This window comes from Mesocricetus auratus, unplaced genomic scaffold (genome assembly GCF_017639785.1).
Source record: "Mesocricetus auratus isolate SY011 unplaced genomic scaffold, BCM_Maur_2.0 Super-Scaffold_100009, whole genome shotgun sequence".
In the NCBI taxonomy this organism is placed as follows: domain Eukaryota; kingdom Metazoa; phylum Chordata; class Mammalia; order Rodentia; family Cricetidae; genus Mesocricetus; species Mesocricetus auratus.
Window position 1 is genome coordinate 74,025,750 of NW_024429193.1, and position 18,150 is coordinate 74,043,899.

At 37.8% G+C, this 18,150-nt stretch overlaps 1 protein-coding gene across 1 annotated transcript in view; it reads right to left on the bottom strand.

Annotated features, from left to right (window-relative positions):
- The window catches only part of Pdgfc (platelet derived growth factor C), a 147,782-nt gene that overhangs the window by 48,408 nt on the left and 81,224 nt on the right, over window positions 1–18,150 (bottom strand). The window contains exon 2 of the mRNA XM_005076153.4: window positions 6,054–6,249. Coding sequence (XP_005076210.1) covers window positions 6,054–6,249 — 196 coding nt within the window. The remainder of the gene's footprint in view (window positions 1–6,053; window positions 6,250–18,150) is intronic.

Genomic DNA, 18,150 nt, shown 5'->3' on the forward strand with positions numbered 1-18,150 from the left:
ACACACCCAGAAAAGCATTTCTTAAGAAAAATGTGCTATTTGAAAACTCATATGGCAAAGTGAAATGGATGCTTTAATAATGGGTAAATAATCTCATTACAGGCAACATGGAAAGAGAAGCTGAGATGGAAAGACCGACAGAGAGAGGACCGTTTCAAGTTTACTCATTTCTGAGTCCTTTCTCAGCCACCAATGAACTATTGCTTCCACTGCAAGTGCTTTCTTTCTGGTTAGACATTCCAAGTGGAGAATTAGTTAACCAGCCATGCAATGAACTGACACTTCTTCAGTCCAATAAGGTGTCCACATACAAGCCAATATTCCACTTAAATAGCCTAAGTGGACAATGAAACCCCACAAGACAATGTAGAGCAAGGCATGTCGCAGAGAAACTTCCAACAGCCCCAAACCACACAGTAACAAACCATTAGGCTCTGCCTGGACAGATGAAGGAAAGTGGCCTCTAGGCAACACAGTCATCTGAGAGGTGGGCAAAGGAAGGTGCACAGAAGGAAATGCTGGGAGACAAGAAGATACAAGGAAAACAGCAGATCCTGGTGAGAGACAGATCCTGGGTCAGACAGACAGGAGTGTGGGAAATTACAGACACATATTTTTCTCTACTTGGAATGTTGATTTTGAACATTTCAAAACATAAAACCAAAACATTTCATTAGCCAACAGCAGAGTCCTTTGATCTGAGCCTTATTCAGATCCCCACCCATCATTTTAAGTCCTCTGGGGAATGTTTTTTTTGTTTTGTTTTGTTGATTTTTAAAAAAAAACTACAAAAGTACATTCTACAGGGGTCAAAGGATAACAAAGCTATAAATTATGCCACTGAGCTATCTATACTCAAAGGAGTTGCTGGGAAGTGCAATTGTACTCTAAAAGGAGCTTTATTCTGTAGCCAAAAGTACAGGTGGGAAAATGGTAACTGGGAATTTGAAAGCTGCATGGCAATCTTGACTACCCTTAGCACCGAAAAGAGACACTATTATTTTTGTACCACCTCTTCTTCTCTGAGTACAGAGACAGGCTTGCTTTCAGGAACCCAAATCACAATGTATAGCTTTGAATTGGATAACAGGCATGAATCAATCATAGGAGCACAGTTTCTATCTGCTGCTGCTGCAAGTCTTTGGGCTCTAGCACTGAGTCCATACCCTTCCACACCAAAATCCCTCCCAGAGCAATTACAATAAAGCATCCTTTCCCCGAGGCTTAATTGGCATCTGTAAAGAATGTGGATCTAGAGAAGAAAGTCACCTACAGAGGGGAAGACAGAGGTAGAAGAGGATAGTAGGCACCCATCCGCTTTAGTTCAGCAGTTGAATGAAGCAACCAGCAAGAAGATCCAAACTGGTTGTCTTTACTAAAGAGCTTTCTGTGGCTGCTTAAAGAATGAGTCACAATAACGCTCCTTGAATATATCTAATTATCTTTCCAGTCAGGCCACTGACTATCTAGGGAAATGTATTTTAGTACTACACAGCTACATCAACATGGAAGATTATTCCTACACACCAGGCAGTAAGAGCTCTGGACCTGTCCTGGTGTTTTCTTGCTGTTTCCATCCTGTAGATGGCAGAGAAAAGGGCCACCTCTCCCAGCGACCATAGAATGACACAATCTCCATAGATTTTTCTCTAGTGAAAATTCTAACAGTGCTGATAAATCAAGCAGCCATTTTGTCATGGAACAAAAGATAAATTAGATTTTAAATAGAAAACCCTGGTGTTTTGTAGATTCTCATTGTTCCTAAGTTCAGGGTTCCCCAACTCCTAGGAATAGAGAAGTGCGTTCTCTGCTTTTGGAGCAATTGAAAAAGAATCTGGTGAAGAGCAAGACAATAACCACCAACTGCGTGCCTCAGCATAGAGGGCCTCTAAAGCAAGACCTGGAGAAGTTAGCGATGTTTCCAGACACTCTGGCTGCCCCTGTAAAGACAAGCTAGCCACAGAGTTTCCATGACATCTAGGGCCCTGAAACAAGTCCATCTCTATCTTCTAGCAGGGAACCCACATCCTCACTCCAGGAGCATGGCTTTGCCTGCTTAATCTCTCTTCTGTGCACATTAACATGAAAATTGAAGTTATGGGTTACAGTACAACACCCTGTTATTGCATCCTTGGCTCAGATAGAGGGAGAAGCTGGACACAGAATATCCAAATAAACACGTGAGGTGGCTTTGGTTCTCTCCAGTATCAAATATGGAATTGCTTAAACCAAGTAAGAACCTTTATATTTGGTCTTCATTCCCTATGTCCTTTTAAGGAGTGCCAAAAAACATTTTGCTTGGGAAGCCCTTATGATGCACTCAAAAGACTCCATGGTTAATATTGACCGCATAAACAATAAACAATGCTGTCTTTATTCAACCGGTATGGCTGCCAAATAAGACCAGTTTTTATTGTTTGCATTACGTGACATCTTCTTAAAATTTTTGTGTTGCCTAACTTGCAAAGGTTTTATTAAGCTGGTATAGGAAAACTATGTTATTCTCAAGTGCAAAAGTCAGAGCAATACACAGAAAATGGATGCGTGAGATTGTGAGGTCTGTGTGGCAAGTTTAGTCTACCCATCCTACATATAACTGATATTTATTTAGTTGTTAGCCCAAATATCCAATTATGGTATGATTTATAAAATGGAGAGCAAAGCAGCGTAAACTCAACCCATTAAAGTATCAACTGTTCTATGTGCTGGATGGGTAACATTTTATGTTGTCTGCTTACTAGACGTTATCCTGACTATGGACTGTGTGAGGGCATACACATCTCCTGCATACTGCTGTCATCGCATTACCCAACAAAGCACTCAATAAATATTTGTTGAATGTGGGAATGAATAAATGAGTAAACAAGGCCACATTAATTTTGTTATAAACAGGAGGAAGACAAGCAAATGTCTAAAGGGAATGCTTTACTTTTAGAGAAAGGCTATACATTTTTGATAATCCTAAATTCTAAATATTAAAAAGTCTTCATTTAATTTAACGAACTTGTCATTTCCATAATCCCCTCTTCCCCTCCACTACCAGTCTCCATGGGCTGGTTCCAGTATTCCTATGTAAGAAAGCCAAATGTGATGAAAAGGCATTATTGTCAGTCAGATTGGCAATTACTACATCCTTTCTCAAATGCCGTCTCTTACCATATTTCTTACAGAAATGTATGTGCAATGAGCAGATTATTTGCACCAAAAAAAGGAGAAAACATAAAGAAATGTTATAAAAAGTTTCCTATAAAAAGCTGCTATGAGGCACATCACGTCTCTCTAACATCAAAAGTCTGTCTGTCTGTCTGTCTGTCTGCCTGCCTGCCTGTCTATCATCTATATTTCTGTAAGTTCTGTTCCTATAAAAAAAACCCTACTAATACAATCTATTATTAGGATTATAATTTTAAAAAGAATATATTTTAAAATATATTGAAAATTTAAGTAACCAAGATGATTCCAAAGGAGAAAAACAAGATTAGTCACCCCAACAGAAGCTTCTATAATGGGAAAATTAATTAAGACAATGCTATTCAGGAAGTGTCAAGATGTCGAGAAATAGCAGCTCCTTAGGGGAAGCCTGCTATGCACACTGTCTAATGCTGCCCATCCCTGGTGAGAGAGATCCTACGCTCAGTGAGGAGTGCATGCTATCACCTGCACAGCCACAAAAAACACAGCAGAGGCAAGGCTTAACTGTGAGACACAAGATTTGAATAGGCAAATAGACAAAGCAAAATGAAATGTGTGAGCTGGCATTTCAAAGGACAGGAAGCAAGGGTGGCAAATAGTAAATATGAAAATGGCTCAGTGTTATCAGAATGGAAGTTCATCAGAAAACAGAATTCAACTTAATGAGCAGGTGCAAAAATGGAAAGAAAGACAAAGAAAAAAATCAGTAAAACTCCTATGAAACAAAGATCTTTGTACATAAGTGGTAGTTGTCTAAAATGGTCACTTTCAAATGTAATTTTTTTTTACTTAGGACAGTTGGGAATATAGTATGTTAGGTCTGCATTCTGATCGTTCTTAGACGTAAATTAATGCAAAGGTCCCTTTGGTGGTATAGAAGAATGACTATATTCCAATGATTCACAGCAGTAGAGAAAATGGAAAGATTGCCTAGAGCCTAGGGGTGTCACTCATGTGTTCAGGACTTACAGGAACAAGAAAACACAATCAGGGAGTTAGGTTAAAGCCATGGAAAGGGTGGCTTCTTAAAGTGGAGCCCCATGCTGGATAAAAATCATATCACACACTGCTTGTGGCAGGTAAGATGGCAGTTATCTTCAGATCATTAACTTAAAACATATATTACTTAGGCCAAGTGCACACATATTATGCCTTCTCCTATGATATGTGTCAATTATACAGATGTTTCTGGGGCCCCTTCTACCCATCTAAATTAGGGTTTTTCCACTCAATGTGATACATCCCTGACTCTTCATGTGTTTCATAAGATTTGGAAATCTTGTTCAAAGCAGAACTATCTAAACAGGAACCAAGAAACACAAGCTTTCATTTGTGTTCCAGTATAGAGTATGCCTGAGCTCCTAGACAGATGCTCCCTCCTCTCATTTGTGTGACACCCTATAGAATGCATGGTTGATTCCCAGTCATCTCAAGGTAGCTCCCATTGCTGACGAACTACATTGTAAATAGAAGGGAAAACACAACTCAAACCCCAGTTACAGACAGAAGAAATGCAGGGAAATGATGCTAAAGCTAAAAACTTACTACAGCAATTACGAAGTTTACTTGACATGCAATTGAAATGTTAATCTGTAATACATGACAGAAAGAAAATTCTATTTTAATTTGCATATCAAAGAAGACAAGGAATTCAACAAAGACCTTTGAGTAAAATACTTTCATAATACACAAATGGTACTGAAGTAAAAATTCTTAAGACCACTCAACCTTGATGATATACACACGAGACTGAAAGAGAACATTGGTCTGGCTTAGAGTAGTGCTTCTGTGGGGGGTGAAATTTCTCAGCTCACCAGATCTTGAATGTTGCTGGGAACCATGGTCCATTCCTACCTTGCGTTTTTATCTTGAATGACAAATCGGCTCTTCAAACTGTGTACCTTCCTCCTGATAAGACTTAAGCTTCTTAGTTCCTCATGCAAGTAGTTATGTATCAGTGTGTCATTTAAATAATGTACATCTTGAGATATAGCTTTTGTTTGTGCACATTTGTGTGTGTGTGTGTGTGTGTGTGTGTGTGTGTGTACGTGTGTGTACAGGTCAAAAGCTGATACAGGTTATCTAATTCAGGTCCTTCTCTGCCTTAATATTTTGGGACATGATATCTTTGGTTGGACATGGAGATTACAGCTTCAGATATGTAGACTGGCCAAGAAGTTGCAGAGTTCTGTCTGTATTCACCCCATCTTGAGATTATACACCAGCTACACGGGTGCTAGAGATCTGAAATCGAGGACTCATGCTGGTATGGCAAGTTTAGCCACTGAGCCACCTCCAGACTCTTTTTTTTTTTTTTTTTTTTTTTTTTTTTTGGTTTTTCGAGACAGGGTTTCTCTATGGCTTTGGAGGCTGTCCTGGAACTCGCTCTGTAGACCAGGCTGGCCTCGAACTCACAGAGATCCACCTGCCTCTGCCTCCTGAGTGCTGGGATTAAAGGCATGCGCCACCAACGCCCGGCCACCTCCAGACTCTTTAAGTGCTTTCTTTATTTCATTGACTTGACTTTCAGGAAGATCAAATATAAGGTTAATGCTAATGGTAATTTGGATTGTTTACACAGCTTTTGTTCTCTATTGTCTATTATAAGCCTTTGTATTTAGATATGGTTTTTACAAATTATGTAGATTTAGAAAGAAAGACAAAATAATCACTGAATGTGTATATGGATAAGTATCCTGATTTTTTAAAAAGAAGAACTTAATTGAAATAAAATTATTTGAATGTGTTTGTAAACTTAGGTCAGTCGAAAACAAAGCAAAGATTCCATTTAAAATCATGTCAAGGAATCAACAGGAAAACAGCTTGCTCCACAATGCTGGAACTCCAGATGTGTCACTCACTTGCAGATATCCTCTTCTGGGTCTTCCAGCCCAAATCTCTCATCAAATGTCAGCTGGATCCGCATGTTTTCATCGGCTGCAACTAATCTCCACACCAGCACCGTGTTTCTTGGGTAAGTGTGGGGAAACTTCGGGCTGTGGATGCTCCCATTAGCAGATACTGTGACAACTCTCTCATGCTGCGGATCTTGCACTCCTAAAGCAAGCACACAGGCACAGGTGTATATTAGAACAGATGTTTCCAAAATCACAGGCTTCAAAACAGATAGCTACTTTTGTTATTCGAATTTCACTCCAGGTGTTAAAGTCAAGCATGCCTTCTGCAATACAAATCAAGTGTCACTCTTTTCAAAATGTATCCTGTTTTAAGGCATGTATTATACAATGGAAGGAAAGTAGAAATTAGTCATTTTTAATCTAATTACTGAAATGTAAATTAGTAACTGGACTCTAAATGAGTTTGACGTAATTCTTTACTTTTCTATCAATGTTTTTTGAAGCAGGATCCCATGTAGTTCATGCTGTCCCCACACTCACTATGGTGCTGGGTTTCAACTCCTGATTATCCTGTGTTCATTTTCCAAGTATTGGGATTATAGGCTTAACCCATCAAGACCAACAATATACATACATTTTCAAAAATACAAATAATTGTGTTTCCTAAATCGCAATTGCATTGGCTAGCTACAGGGAACTTATTTCGCAGTTTGCATTAATTTTACTTATGATAAAATAGGAAATACTTGGAGAAAAAGAAGTGTGAGGCTACATAAGTGAAACGGAATGCTATGGAAAGAGGTCATCAGTGACCCCCCCCCCCGATGGAATGGTCAACGACGACCACACCACAAGTTTGCAGACCTCCCTATCTGCTCCAGTGCCCAGTGCATGAAGAACAGAGCCAATAAAATCAAAACAACAACAATAAGAACTTATCATTAGGGTGTGTAGCTATCTCCAAAAGCTTAGAATTTCAGAGGAACTGGCTAACCGACTCCAGATCTTACACGACCTTTCCAAACTAGTGATTCTCAACCTGTGCGTTTTGACCTGCTTGGGAGTCACATATCAGATATCCTACATATCAGATGTCTACATTGTGATCCATAACAGTAGTAAAATGCCAGTCATGAAGTAACAAAGAAATTAATTTGATGGTTGGGGTCACCAAAACATGGGGAACTTTATTAAAAGGTCATAGCAATGGAAGGCTGAGAACCACAGCTCTGAAGAAAATCAGAGCAATGTTCTCATTTTTTGTCATAAGAGAACTTCTTTATCATATAAAGACAACAAAATATAGCCATCCATGCAGTACTTCTCAATGCCTTAGTTGGTTACTATGGATTTTGAACTTCTAAAAGAAGAATGTACCATACAATATAGTATAGGTTATTGATACAAAGGAATATTACTAAAGTGAAAGAACAAAATAGTTTCATCCTTAAGCTACTCAGAGTGAATTGTTCATGGTATTAAATAATCTAATGCCACATTTATCCGTACTTGAACTAGTCATTGGAAGCAAGCACCTGTCCAAAAATTTTCCTCTTCCTTAGTGTTAATGACTGATAATGCATTTACTATGCCTACTTACATAAAATAATCATGACTTAAGGCTAGCTCTGTGGTGGAACACTGGTCCAGCATGTGCAATGCCCTAGAACCATCCCCAGTAGCACACATACAAGAATAAATAAGTAAGTAAATAAATATAAGAATAAGTATATATGCATATAAGTAAATAAAGCTACTATCTCTCCCATGAAAATAACTTGACACCAGTATATTTTTTAGGATCAGTGAGAGAACCGGCCTCATATATTTTACTAAAAATGACCATGAGCTTTTCAATTATATTTAATTTTGTATTAACTTATCAAATTATTTTACATCTTAACCACGGATTCCCCTCCCTCCTCTCCTCCTGCTCCATCTCCCATCCTCCCTTCGACCTCCCTATTCAGCCCTCCTCCATAATTGCTCAGAAAATTTCATGAGCTTCAGCAAAAGCATAGCATATCAAGCTGCTATAAGACCAAGCACCTCTGCCCTCCGCTGTTTTCAGACTGGGCAAGGCAATCCCAAGAGCCAGTCAAAACCTGTGCCCCCATTCTCAGGAGCCCCACACATAGCCTAAGCTACACAGCCGTCACATATATGCAGAGGGCCTAGGTTGGTCCCATGAAGGCTCCCTCGTTGATTCAGACTCTGTGACTTCCTATGAGAGAGGTTCATGGTTTCTGTGGGTTCTCTTGTAATATACCTGACACTCCTTTTTCCTCAATCTCTCTTCCAGCTCCTAAGCAGGACTCCTTGAACTGGGCTAAATGTTTGGCCATGAATCTCTGTACCTGCCTCCTTGGATGAAGGCTCTCTGCTGACAGACACCAATCTAACCTTTTGAATTATCGCCAGGGTAGTATCAAGGATGGCCAGTTCAGGCTGTGTATCCACTTAGAACAGGTGTCTTAGCTGGGCCATCCCTTTCGACTTGTCAAAGTTTCCCTTGCATCAAGCTTCTACCCAATTCCAAAAATCTCCCCTTTCTGAGTATCTCTCTCAGTAGTGTCCCTCTCTTTTTAACCCCAACCCAATCTCTCAAGTTCCTATGCCTACCGCCCCCACCCCAGTACAACAAGGGGATCTCCTCTATTTTCCCTTCCCAGGAAGACTCCCTGCCATTGGGCCCTCCTTGTTACATAGCCTCTCTAGGTCTGTGGATTGTAGCATGGTTATCCTTTACTTTATAGTTGATATGAAATTATGAGTGAGTAGATAACAAGTTTGTCTTTCTTGATCTGGGTTATGTCACTCAGGATGATTTAAATATGCTCCTGCATGTATGCTACCTTTGTGATATACAACATAGAAAAGTGGTTCTTAACCTGTAGGTCACAACCCAATGGGGGACAAAGGAACCTTTCAAAATTGGCCTAAGTCCATCGGAAAACACAGATAATTACATTATGGTTTGTAACAGTAACAAAATTAGTTATGAAGTAGAACCAAAAATAATTTTATGGTTGGGGGTCACCAAAAGACCAGTAAATCGCTGCAGCAGTAGGAAGGTTGAGAACCACTGATCTAGAACAAAACTACTGGCTATTGAAAGATTAGAACTCTATTTTCATATGCACAATAAAAAGTTCATGACTAAAGTACATATAATTAGCAATCTGTTTGCATTTTTGCCTTTATAATTCATGATTTAATTAAACATCATTTGAAGAAAAAAATTCTAGCCTCTGTTTCTGGAAATAAGAACTGTAAATTTTCATTTATGTTAAAATTGCAGCTTCCAAAATTCACTGCAAAATATGAGGTAAGTGAGGTATGCCACCAACATCTGTGATTTTCAGGTGACGGTTAGTGTTTCATGTAGATCTCAAGCAACCAGATCTATAATCAGAAAGGTAAAAAAAAAAGGAAGGAGGGTAGAGACAACAACAGGCAGTAAACACTACCAAATTAAAACTCTGCACTACAGTTCCGTGGTCTTTACAACCATCACTCCAAAACAGACCTTTACTAGGAATGTAAGCATAAACATGTCTACAGTACCATTCAGAGTATGTGCTTAGTGTAATGAACATTTGCTTTGCTCATAGCCAGTGGCCAACACACCCAAACTACCAATAAAACACATTCTTGTAGTTAAATCACTCAGTTATCGACATAAAGTCTTGCAATGTGTATGAAATAACAAACCTTGTATATCTTAGACAAATAAAACTACACCAAAGCACTGAGATTTATTTAGAATTCATAATTATAGCCAATGCCATATTATCTGGCCCCAACCATCTTAAGGGAACAGCCTTCAAAACTAAAATGAGTCAAAAGCAGGAAAAAGAGGAACGAGTATAGATTAAAGTATTACGTATTTATCCCTGGTATACAAATGGACTTTGGACTCCCATCCAGCAATGAGAGATGCATTCTCACCCTGAACTCTTGGGGGAGGGTCTAGGCCCTGCCCTGGATGAAATGACAGACTATGACATCCCCATGGAGGGCCTCACCCTCCCTGGGGAAGTGAGGGGATATTGGGGGGGGGGCTGGTGGAAGGGCACAGGAAGAGGGGAGGGAAAGGGAGAGGGACCTGGAATTGACATGTGAAGCAACCCTTTTCTAATTTAAATTTAAATTTAAAAATAATATACATATATTAAGTACCATAAAAATAACAGTTACATATGTACAACTATAACTCAATTTTTTAGGAATTAAACCAGTTTAGTATTGAAATAAGGAAATCCCTTATTATTTTCCATGAATTATATATTATTGATTCTTTTAAAGGCATCTTTGCTGTGGTTGACAGAGACTAGCATAGTGGCAAGATCATAAAACCAATAAAAACTTACAATATTTCAATATCTTTTATTGGAAAAATGACATTTAAATGGTTTATCGACTATATTTAGTTCTTGAAGACAGACAAGTCATCCTGTCTTGCTACCTCACACATACTCCTGAGTGCTGAGATTACAGGAATGTGCCACCCTACCGGGTCTAATTCATTAACATGCTACCCTGATATTAGAAAAATATAACTGTAGGAATTAAGGTTTCGCAATAAAATCTGGCTTTGTCTACGACTAGCTCATTCTGTGTCTGTCTGGCAGAATTAAGGCAGTTAGCAGTAGTGTGTCACCACCCACAGGCTGGCAGACTTCACAGATGGCCTGGAGATGTGCAACATGCTTCCTTCCAAGTCCATGTTATTTTAAAATGTTCAAAAACATTTCTTTATGAATCAGAGCATCTATTGCTAATCCTTTGACAAGGTCATGTAGTCACTAGTCTCATGTGCTTTGGTTTGTTTGTCTTTTTTATTATGTATTTATTTATCTATTATTTTGCCCTTTTGTCGTCCTTCCTTATCTTCCTCTTGATCATTTGCTTATGTGGCTAATTAACCAATTTGATTTTAAAAATAGTAGAAATCCTATGACACACACCATGGATGTTTGTAGAGGCCAAGAGCAGAAACTAGTTTTTCTAGAAAAATCAGAATGCTACTGTCCCTTATTTGATTCTTCAGAGAAAATTCAAATTAGAACTTCACACCAAAACAAGCATTTCCTATCCATTCTGTCTTTATAGAGGAGCCCCACAGCACTCATATCTTCCATTCTGAGTAAAAAGAAGTAAGATAATACACAAGACAGGAATCCTGGATTTTAGCTTTTATCTTAGCATTGTTTAACAAAATTTACCATTTCCTGTTTTCTTTAACACCATAGCAGAACAACAGGAAGATAATCAACAAGGCTAGATCTGTCTATCACAGTTTATACATTAGTAAAACAAAAGACTTCTAACAGAGATTGAAAGAAGGGATTGCTATACTAAGCATACCACCAAATTAATTATTTAAGATATGCCCAGTTAAGGTTCTTTGGTTTACTCTAGCTGAGATACTTTTATTTCACCTGAAAGGAGTAAACAACGAAAGAACTGTCTAGTGACTTTGAGATGTCAGAAACTAAACAGAACCCAGTCCTCTTGACATGGTAATTAGTAGGGATAAGATAGTGTCCTGCTTGGCAGTATGACTAAGGAATGTTCAGGTACTAAGAGCTACTGTAGATGTAACCTTTCTACAATGAACTTGTTTTCCTCTTCTGCTAATTTAGATATGCAAATATAGAGTATAATAGATGTTCTGGTATTTTGTTTTGTTTCGTTTTTCTCCCATACTATGACTTTCAGGAGGCAGACAGTTTTAGAGAAATAAGTAAATGTAAACTACTCTGTTCCTTACAGGTGTCCCTTACTCTCACATACTGCTACTATAAAGAAATGTGTATATTAGAATATAGCAGAAAAGAGCTCTATACATTCATTATTCCATCGTTGAAATAGGTCACAATCAAATCCTAAATATACACAGATTATTCACGGTAAGGTTAAGGAGTTAAGGATGCTTCACTCAGCAAATAAACTTTCTTTTGTTTATGTTTTATTAACTCTTGGCTAAATTCCATAATTTGTATTAGATATCTAAGATGAAGTTCATCTGCATATATGCATATGCCAGCTGAGAACCTACATCAGAGAGTACTCATTATCGAGATTGGACATTTTCTTAATATGACTATTTTTAAAAATAATCACGCTCTTGCTCTCCTCTATTCTTCTCCTGACTCGGTCTTCCTGATATCTCAAGAAAAGGGATACCTTAATAGAGGGAGCCACTATAGGTTTAAAGAGAAATCTGGCACTAGGGAAATATCCAGAGATCAACAAGGATGATCCCAACTAAGAATGTAAGCAATAGTGGAGAGGCTACCTTAAATGCCCTTCCCCTATAATAAGAATGATGATTACCTTAAATGCCACCCTAGAGCCTTCATCTAGTAGCTGATGGAAGTAGAAGCAGACAACCAGAGCTAAGCACTGAGTCATACTCCTGAAAACCAGCTGTAGAGTAGGAGGAGGGATGAGCAAAGGGGTCAAGACCAAGCTGGGGAAACCCAAAGAAACAGCTGACCTGATCAAGTGAGAACACATGGAACCCAGTAGTAATTCTGAGAACCTGCATTGAAACGAACTAAGCCCTCTGAATGGGGGTGCCAGTTAGGAGGCCTGGGCAGTCTATGGGATCTTTGACAGTGGAACCAGTAGTTATCCCTAGTGTACAAATGGACTTTGGCAGCCCATTACCCATGGAGGGATACTCTCTCAGCTCAGATACATGAAGCCCTCCCCCCAATATTGTGACAGACTTTGATGATACCCTCACCCTCCCTGGGGTGAGTAGGAGGTAAAATGGAGAGTAGGTGGGAGGCATGGGAATATGAGAGGGACAGGGAACTGGGATTGATAAGTACAATAAGATTGTTTCTAAATTAAATAAATTAATTAAAAAATAATCACATTCTGGGAATATATAACACAGTATTATAACAATTATTTTTCTTAAATTCTAAAATGAGTCAATCAAAGATAAAATGCTGATATTTTGAGAAAGCCATTGATACTTGCTTTTTATTAACAAGGGATAATTGCATACTATTTAAAAATTAAAATATTTTAAAAGAAAAGTAATTACATATCTACATTTAATTTAGTCAGAAACACCACCCAAAACACTCAAAATGCAACAGAATGAAGAAAAAGTTAAACAATTACCAAGTTCTTGGTGTTATTAATCAGAAGGCTGTTATATGAGGCACAATGCAAAATTAGTCATATTATAAAACATCCATTTCACAAGTGCAAGGTGGTTGAGCTGTAGCTGTGACTTCTAATCAACAGTTTATGAGTGTGATGAGGAAAAGCACCACTTTTTCATAAATGTTGCTGCTATGACACCATTATTTACATCATTTTCTGAAGAAATTGTAAGAATGGAATCGCTAGGCTCTTAGCAAGTACTTGCAATAGGAGTAAGGGGACTGGGGAGGATCCATGCACAGTGAGGGAAAATTAAATTCAGAGTCTGCCTTCACTATTCATTACTCTGAAGAAGTAGGGGATGGGGGTTGTTCTGGTCCTACACAGAGTCATGTGGTACATTATTAAAATGAATTAAATTCTGTCATTGTTCAGATCTCACGACTGGGGCATTAGGACTGAACTCAGTTGCATCTTCTCAGTATTGGGGAACCAGACAATTTGAAGGTAACAGTGAGATTCTGATCTATGGTGGCTCTTCAGTTATGATAACAACATCAATTCTAGGAAAAAAGTCAATGTACAAAAGTGGGTAGATACAACAAAGGGTAAAATAATGGAGCCAAATTCAAGATGAAAACCTACAAAAATCTCACTCTACCTCTGACTTCCACAGACAGTGTACTAGAAGATGACTTTTACTTTTAAGAAAATTAAATAGAATATCTTATAACTGACCTAATACTTGAGGGAACCCATCTGGACAGATTTGTCTAGGATTCCAATAATTTAAGACTGTATTGCTACAATTTCTATCACTGCCGCTTTTCTTCTTAAAAATGCCCCATTTACATGACAAAATACTAAATAACGTCTAGAAACCTTTTCTCATACTGAGATTTGTCAAATAGTAAAGATCTGACAACATGGTATTTTAGCTTTCAGGTAATGATAAAACATAATCAACTCCTGTCTGATTCCATGGGTTAAGGCTCTAAAATGGGCTCTAAAATGAGAGCTACTACAGAAGACAAGCTGGAAATAGTCTTATTTATCATGACAGGGCACAGAAAGCCAATCAAATCCACATGTCATTATGTTAAAGCATTCATGCCCAGTAACTAGACTATATATATGTTCAATTACAAGATCTGAGACAAGAAAACCAGTTCAGATGATAACTGGTTTTACTCTGTTAAGATGAGCATTATTCAAAACACCATAAAAATGCCAGAATGTAGAAGACAGTACTAGTACTAGGAATAAGTTAAATATTCAAGAATGTTCATATTAAAAATAAGCAAGTCCACAATTTTAATTATAGTTCAATGTACAAAAATAAGATAAAATAATAGGATGTAGTGTCACTAAAATTATTCAGCAACAAAATATATTTATATTATATAATGTTGTCATCACAATATCTAGCATTATTAAACATTAATTCACATTATATACACTTTAAATAATCACTCATGTTTATTGTAGAGAAATATCATTAATTAAATAGAACATTTTTGGAGAATAAACATCTAGTAATTTGTAGCTGTCTTATATATGATTTTAAATATTCAGTTGGGTTTACTGGCAACTTCTAAAATGCAAAGTAGTTACTTATTCTTTTGTGAGATCAAAGCCCCTAGATAAATTACTGGTCTTTTGATGGGAGGATGCTAAGAATTTATCAATGAAAATAACAATAAATGACTCCAACTAACAATCTAAGTGATAGTGGAGAGGCTACCTTAAAAGCCCTCCTCTGATAATGAGATTGATGACTACCTTATATGCCATCCTAGATCCTCATCCAGTAGTTGATGGAAGCAGAAGCAGACACTCACAGCTAAACACTGAGCTGAACTCCTGGAATTCAGTTGCACAGAGGGAGGAGTGATGAACAAACTGGTCAAGACCAGGTTGGAGAAACCCACAGAAACAACTGACCTGAACAAGGGGGAACATATGGACCCCAGTCTGATAGCTGGGAAGCCAGCATAGGACTGTGTGACACCCCTCCCAAAAGGGAATGTCAGTTAGGAGGCTTGGTAAATCTATGGGGCCTCTGGTAGTGGATCAGTATTTATTCCTAGTGGACTTTTGGGAGCCCATTCCACTTAGAGGAATAGTCTCTCAGCCTCGACACACGGGGGAGTGCCTAGGCCCTGCTCCAAAGGATGTGACAGACTCTGAAGATTTCCCCATGGAAGGCCTCATCCTCCCTGGGGAGCAAAAAGGGTATGGGATAAGGGGTAGGTGAGGGGCTGCAGAGGAGGTGGGCAGAGGGAACTAAGATTGACATGTGAAGCAAGCTTGTTTTTGATTTAAATAAAAGAGGAAAACCTTAAAATAATTATAATTTAAAAATATTCATAGATAATTAAAATTGGTGAATAAATACATGCATTTATAAATATTTAAAATTCTCTTAGCTTAAGTTGAGCAATCACTCTTACCAGTGAGCTATCAGTTTATCTAAGCAGCATATAACTTTCTTATGAACACAAGCTCGAGACAAGTAAAGTAGATTTAGCTGCTTGCACACAAGTATGTCCACCTTGCATGCTTTATATTTTGGCAATAAGTATTTATTCCTCTCTCTATAAACAGGATTTGAGATGCTAACGTACATTGATAACTGGACATCATAGACATTTGCTTTCATTCCACCTTTTAATTCTTCATAATAATTCCAGGTAAATGAAATTAAAATTTCACTGGGACATGATTGTCCTTCATGGCTGAATTCACGTAAAATGTGCTCATGAACACCTTAACCATTCTGCTGCCAGACACACACTGCCTCTACACCCACCTTACCCCAACAGGTCTTAATTCTTATCCACCTTAAATATATGAGGAAATAAAAAACACAAAAAAGTGTGTGTGTGTAAATGTGATGATTTTAAGAGAAAAAAGGCCATAAGTGAATAATAAAACTCACATAATTTGATGGAAATGGGGTGCTTCAGCTATGCTTATTGAGCAATACATATTGTAATAACAGCAAAGTGCCCAATTGCAGCAAGTTATTTAATCCCAGCTTAGAATATTTTACCACATACAGGAACTGTGGGAGAAGAGTTAAGATGTGTAAATATGAAGAGTTTCCTGCTTTCTAGAACTTATTTGAATCTATCCACTCTCAGTTTCTCCAGCAACAGCTGTCTCTGCAAAGATAATTTTCAAATGGAGTAAAAAATCAAAACACAGGAATCCCAAGATAAGGAGGAAAGGAAGGATTAGAGTCCAGAACAGAAAAAAATTTGCCCCAAAGAGCAACTGAATCTGACTCCCCCAAGTCCAAAAGAATGTCCATCTGTGAAGGGAGGTTTTCCTCTTACGCTCTAGGTATCACTCATCCTCTGATCATGATTTTAAAACCCCTATCTTTTAATCTCAGGAAGACGTGGAGGCCATTTCTGTCAAGTTAGATGCTGTTAGATTCTGCTAGAAGATGTGAGATCTCTCTTTGTGATATTATTGCTGTTTATGTTAGGCTAATCCCTCAGCCAACAAATGGACCAGCTGCATTCATGACCTCCCAGGATGTGAGCAGACCCGTTTGAACAGAACAGTTTTTTGCAAATTCTTGTCCTTGCAGTCTAATTCTAAAGTGGGAGATTACCACTTCTTTTTTCTTACAAATGTACTCATATGTCTTTTTTAAAAAATGGAACACTGCCAGGAGAATTTGAACAACTGGGTGAGCAAATCTGAGGGAGGAATGACAAGGAGAAGAGAATGGATAGAAAAATTATTTGAACTATGCTTAATTTAGCAGCAGCAAATGTAGTGCTACCAATTACCTTGACAAATAGTTATTACTCCAAATCTCAAGTTCATATAAAGGTGAGCAAAGAAAGTTGTGTGTGAAAAAAGCCCAAGAGCAACTATTCCTAACATTAAAAAATATATATGGAAAAGCATCAACTATTGATTTTATTGCAGCTATATTTTATATATTTTATAGCAGATCAGTATAGATTATATACTTTAATTTAATTACAATGATGTAATCTTCTCAATTACCAAACCAAAGCAATTAGAAAAAGTTTCCTATGGGGTAACAAAATACCAAATCTCTCTCTCTCTCTCTCTCTCTCTCTCTCTCTCTCTCTCTCTTGCTTACTCTTTCTGTCACACAGACACATAAACATGCACACACATGTGTGTGCACACACACACACTCACGTGTATTTGCTAAGACTTTCTTGTTAATTAACTAGGAATCTTGATTCAGTTTTTCTTCAAATGAAAGTACTAATAAATGAAGGTTGGGAAAAGACTATAAGAAACCCCAGAGTGAAGTATACTCCAGAAACATACTTCTACGCTCTAAATCCTTATACTTCAGATAATTAATTCTAGATGAAGTTCTCTTTATCATGTTAGAGATTCCACAGAAGTGAGAATATTCTATATGCATTTATGTAATGACCAGAAGACAGCACTCAATTATTGGGATGACCAGATAGAAACTCAAAGGTACCCAGACATAAAAGGTGGTTCTGATGAACAAAAGTCATCTTGTATATAACTGTTCATGTTGCAACACCAGCTAAGAGCACTACATCACATAAACTTCTGTGATTCCACGATGGCTCATAACAGCAGCCTTTAATACCGGGACATACAATACACCATGTGACAGAAAAGTGTACAAATTCAGAGGAAATAAAAATGTACATTTGGCTTACCTTTTAATGTTCTTTCTCGTCTTTTCTATGCCAGTCCAGATGCTGGGGTATAGTTCCTCCCTGCCAGTAGACGGAGATAGTAAAATTGAGTCTTGGTAACCTCAAATCCTAATCTAGGTGGTTCAGAATTTTCAGTTTTGGATTTTGGAAGTTAAAAAATTGAATTATTGAAAAACACAAAGTTTGTAAAATTATCTGAGTATGTCAAATCAACTTTCATTTTGGACATTACTACTAAATTTTATGGGAGAGGGTTTTGGCTGGCATAGAAA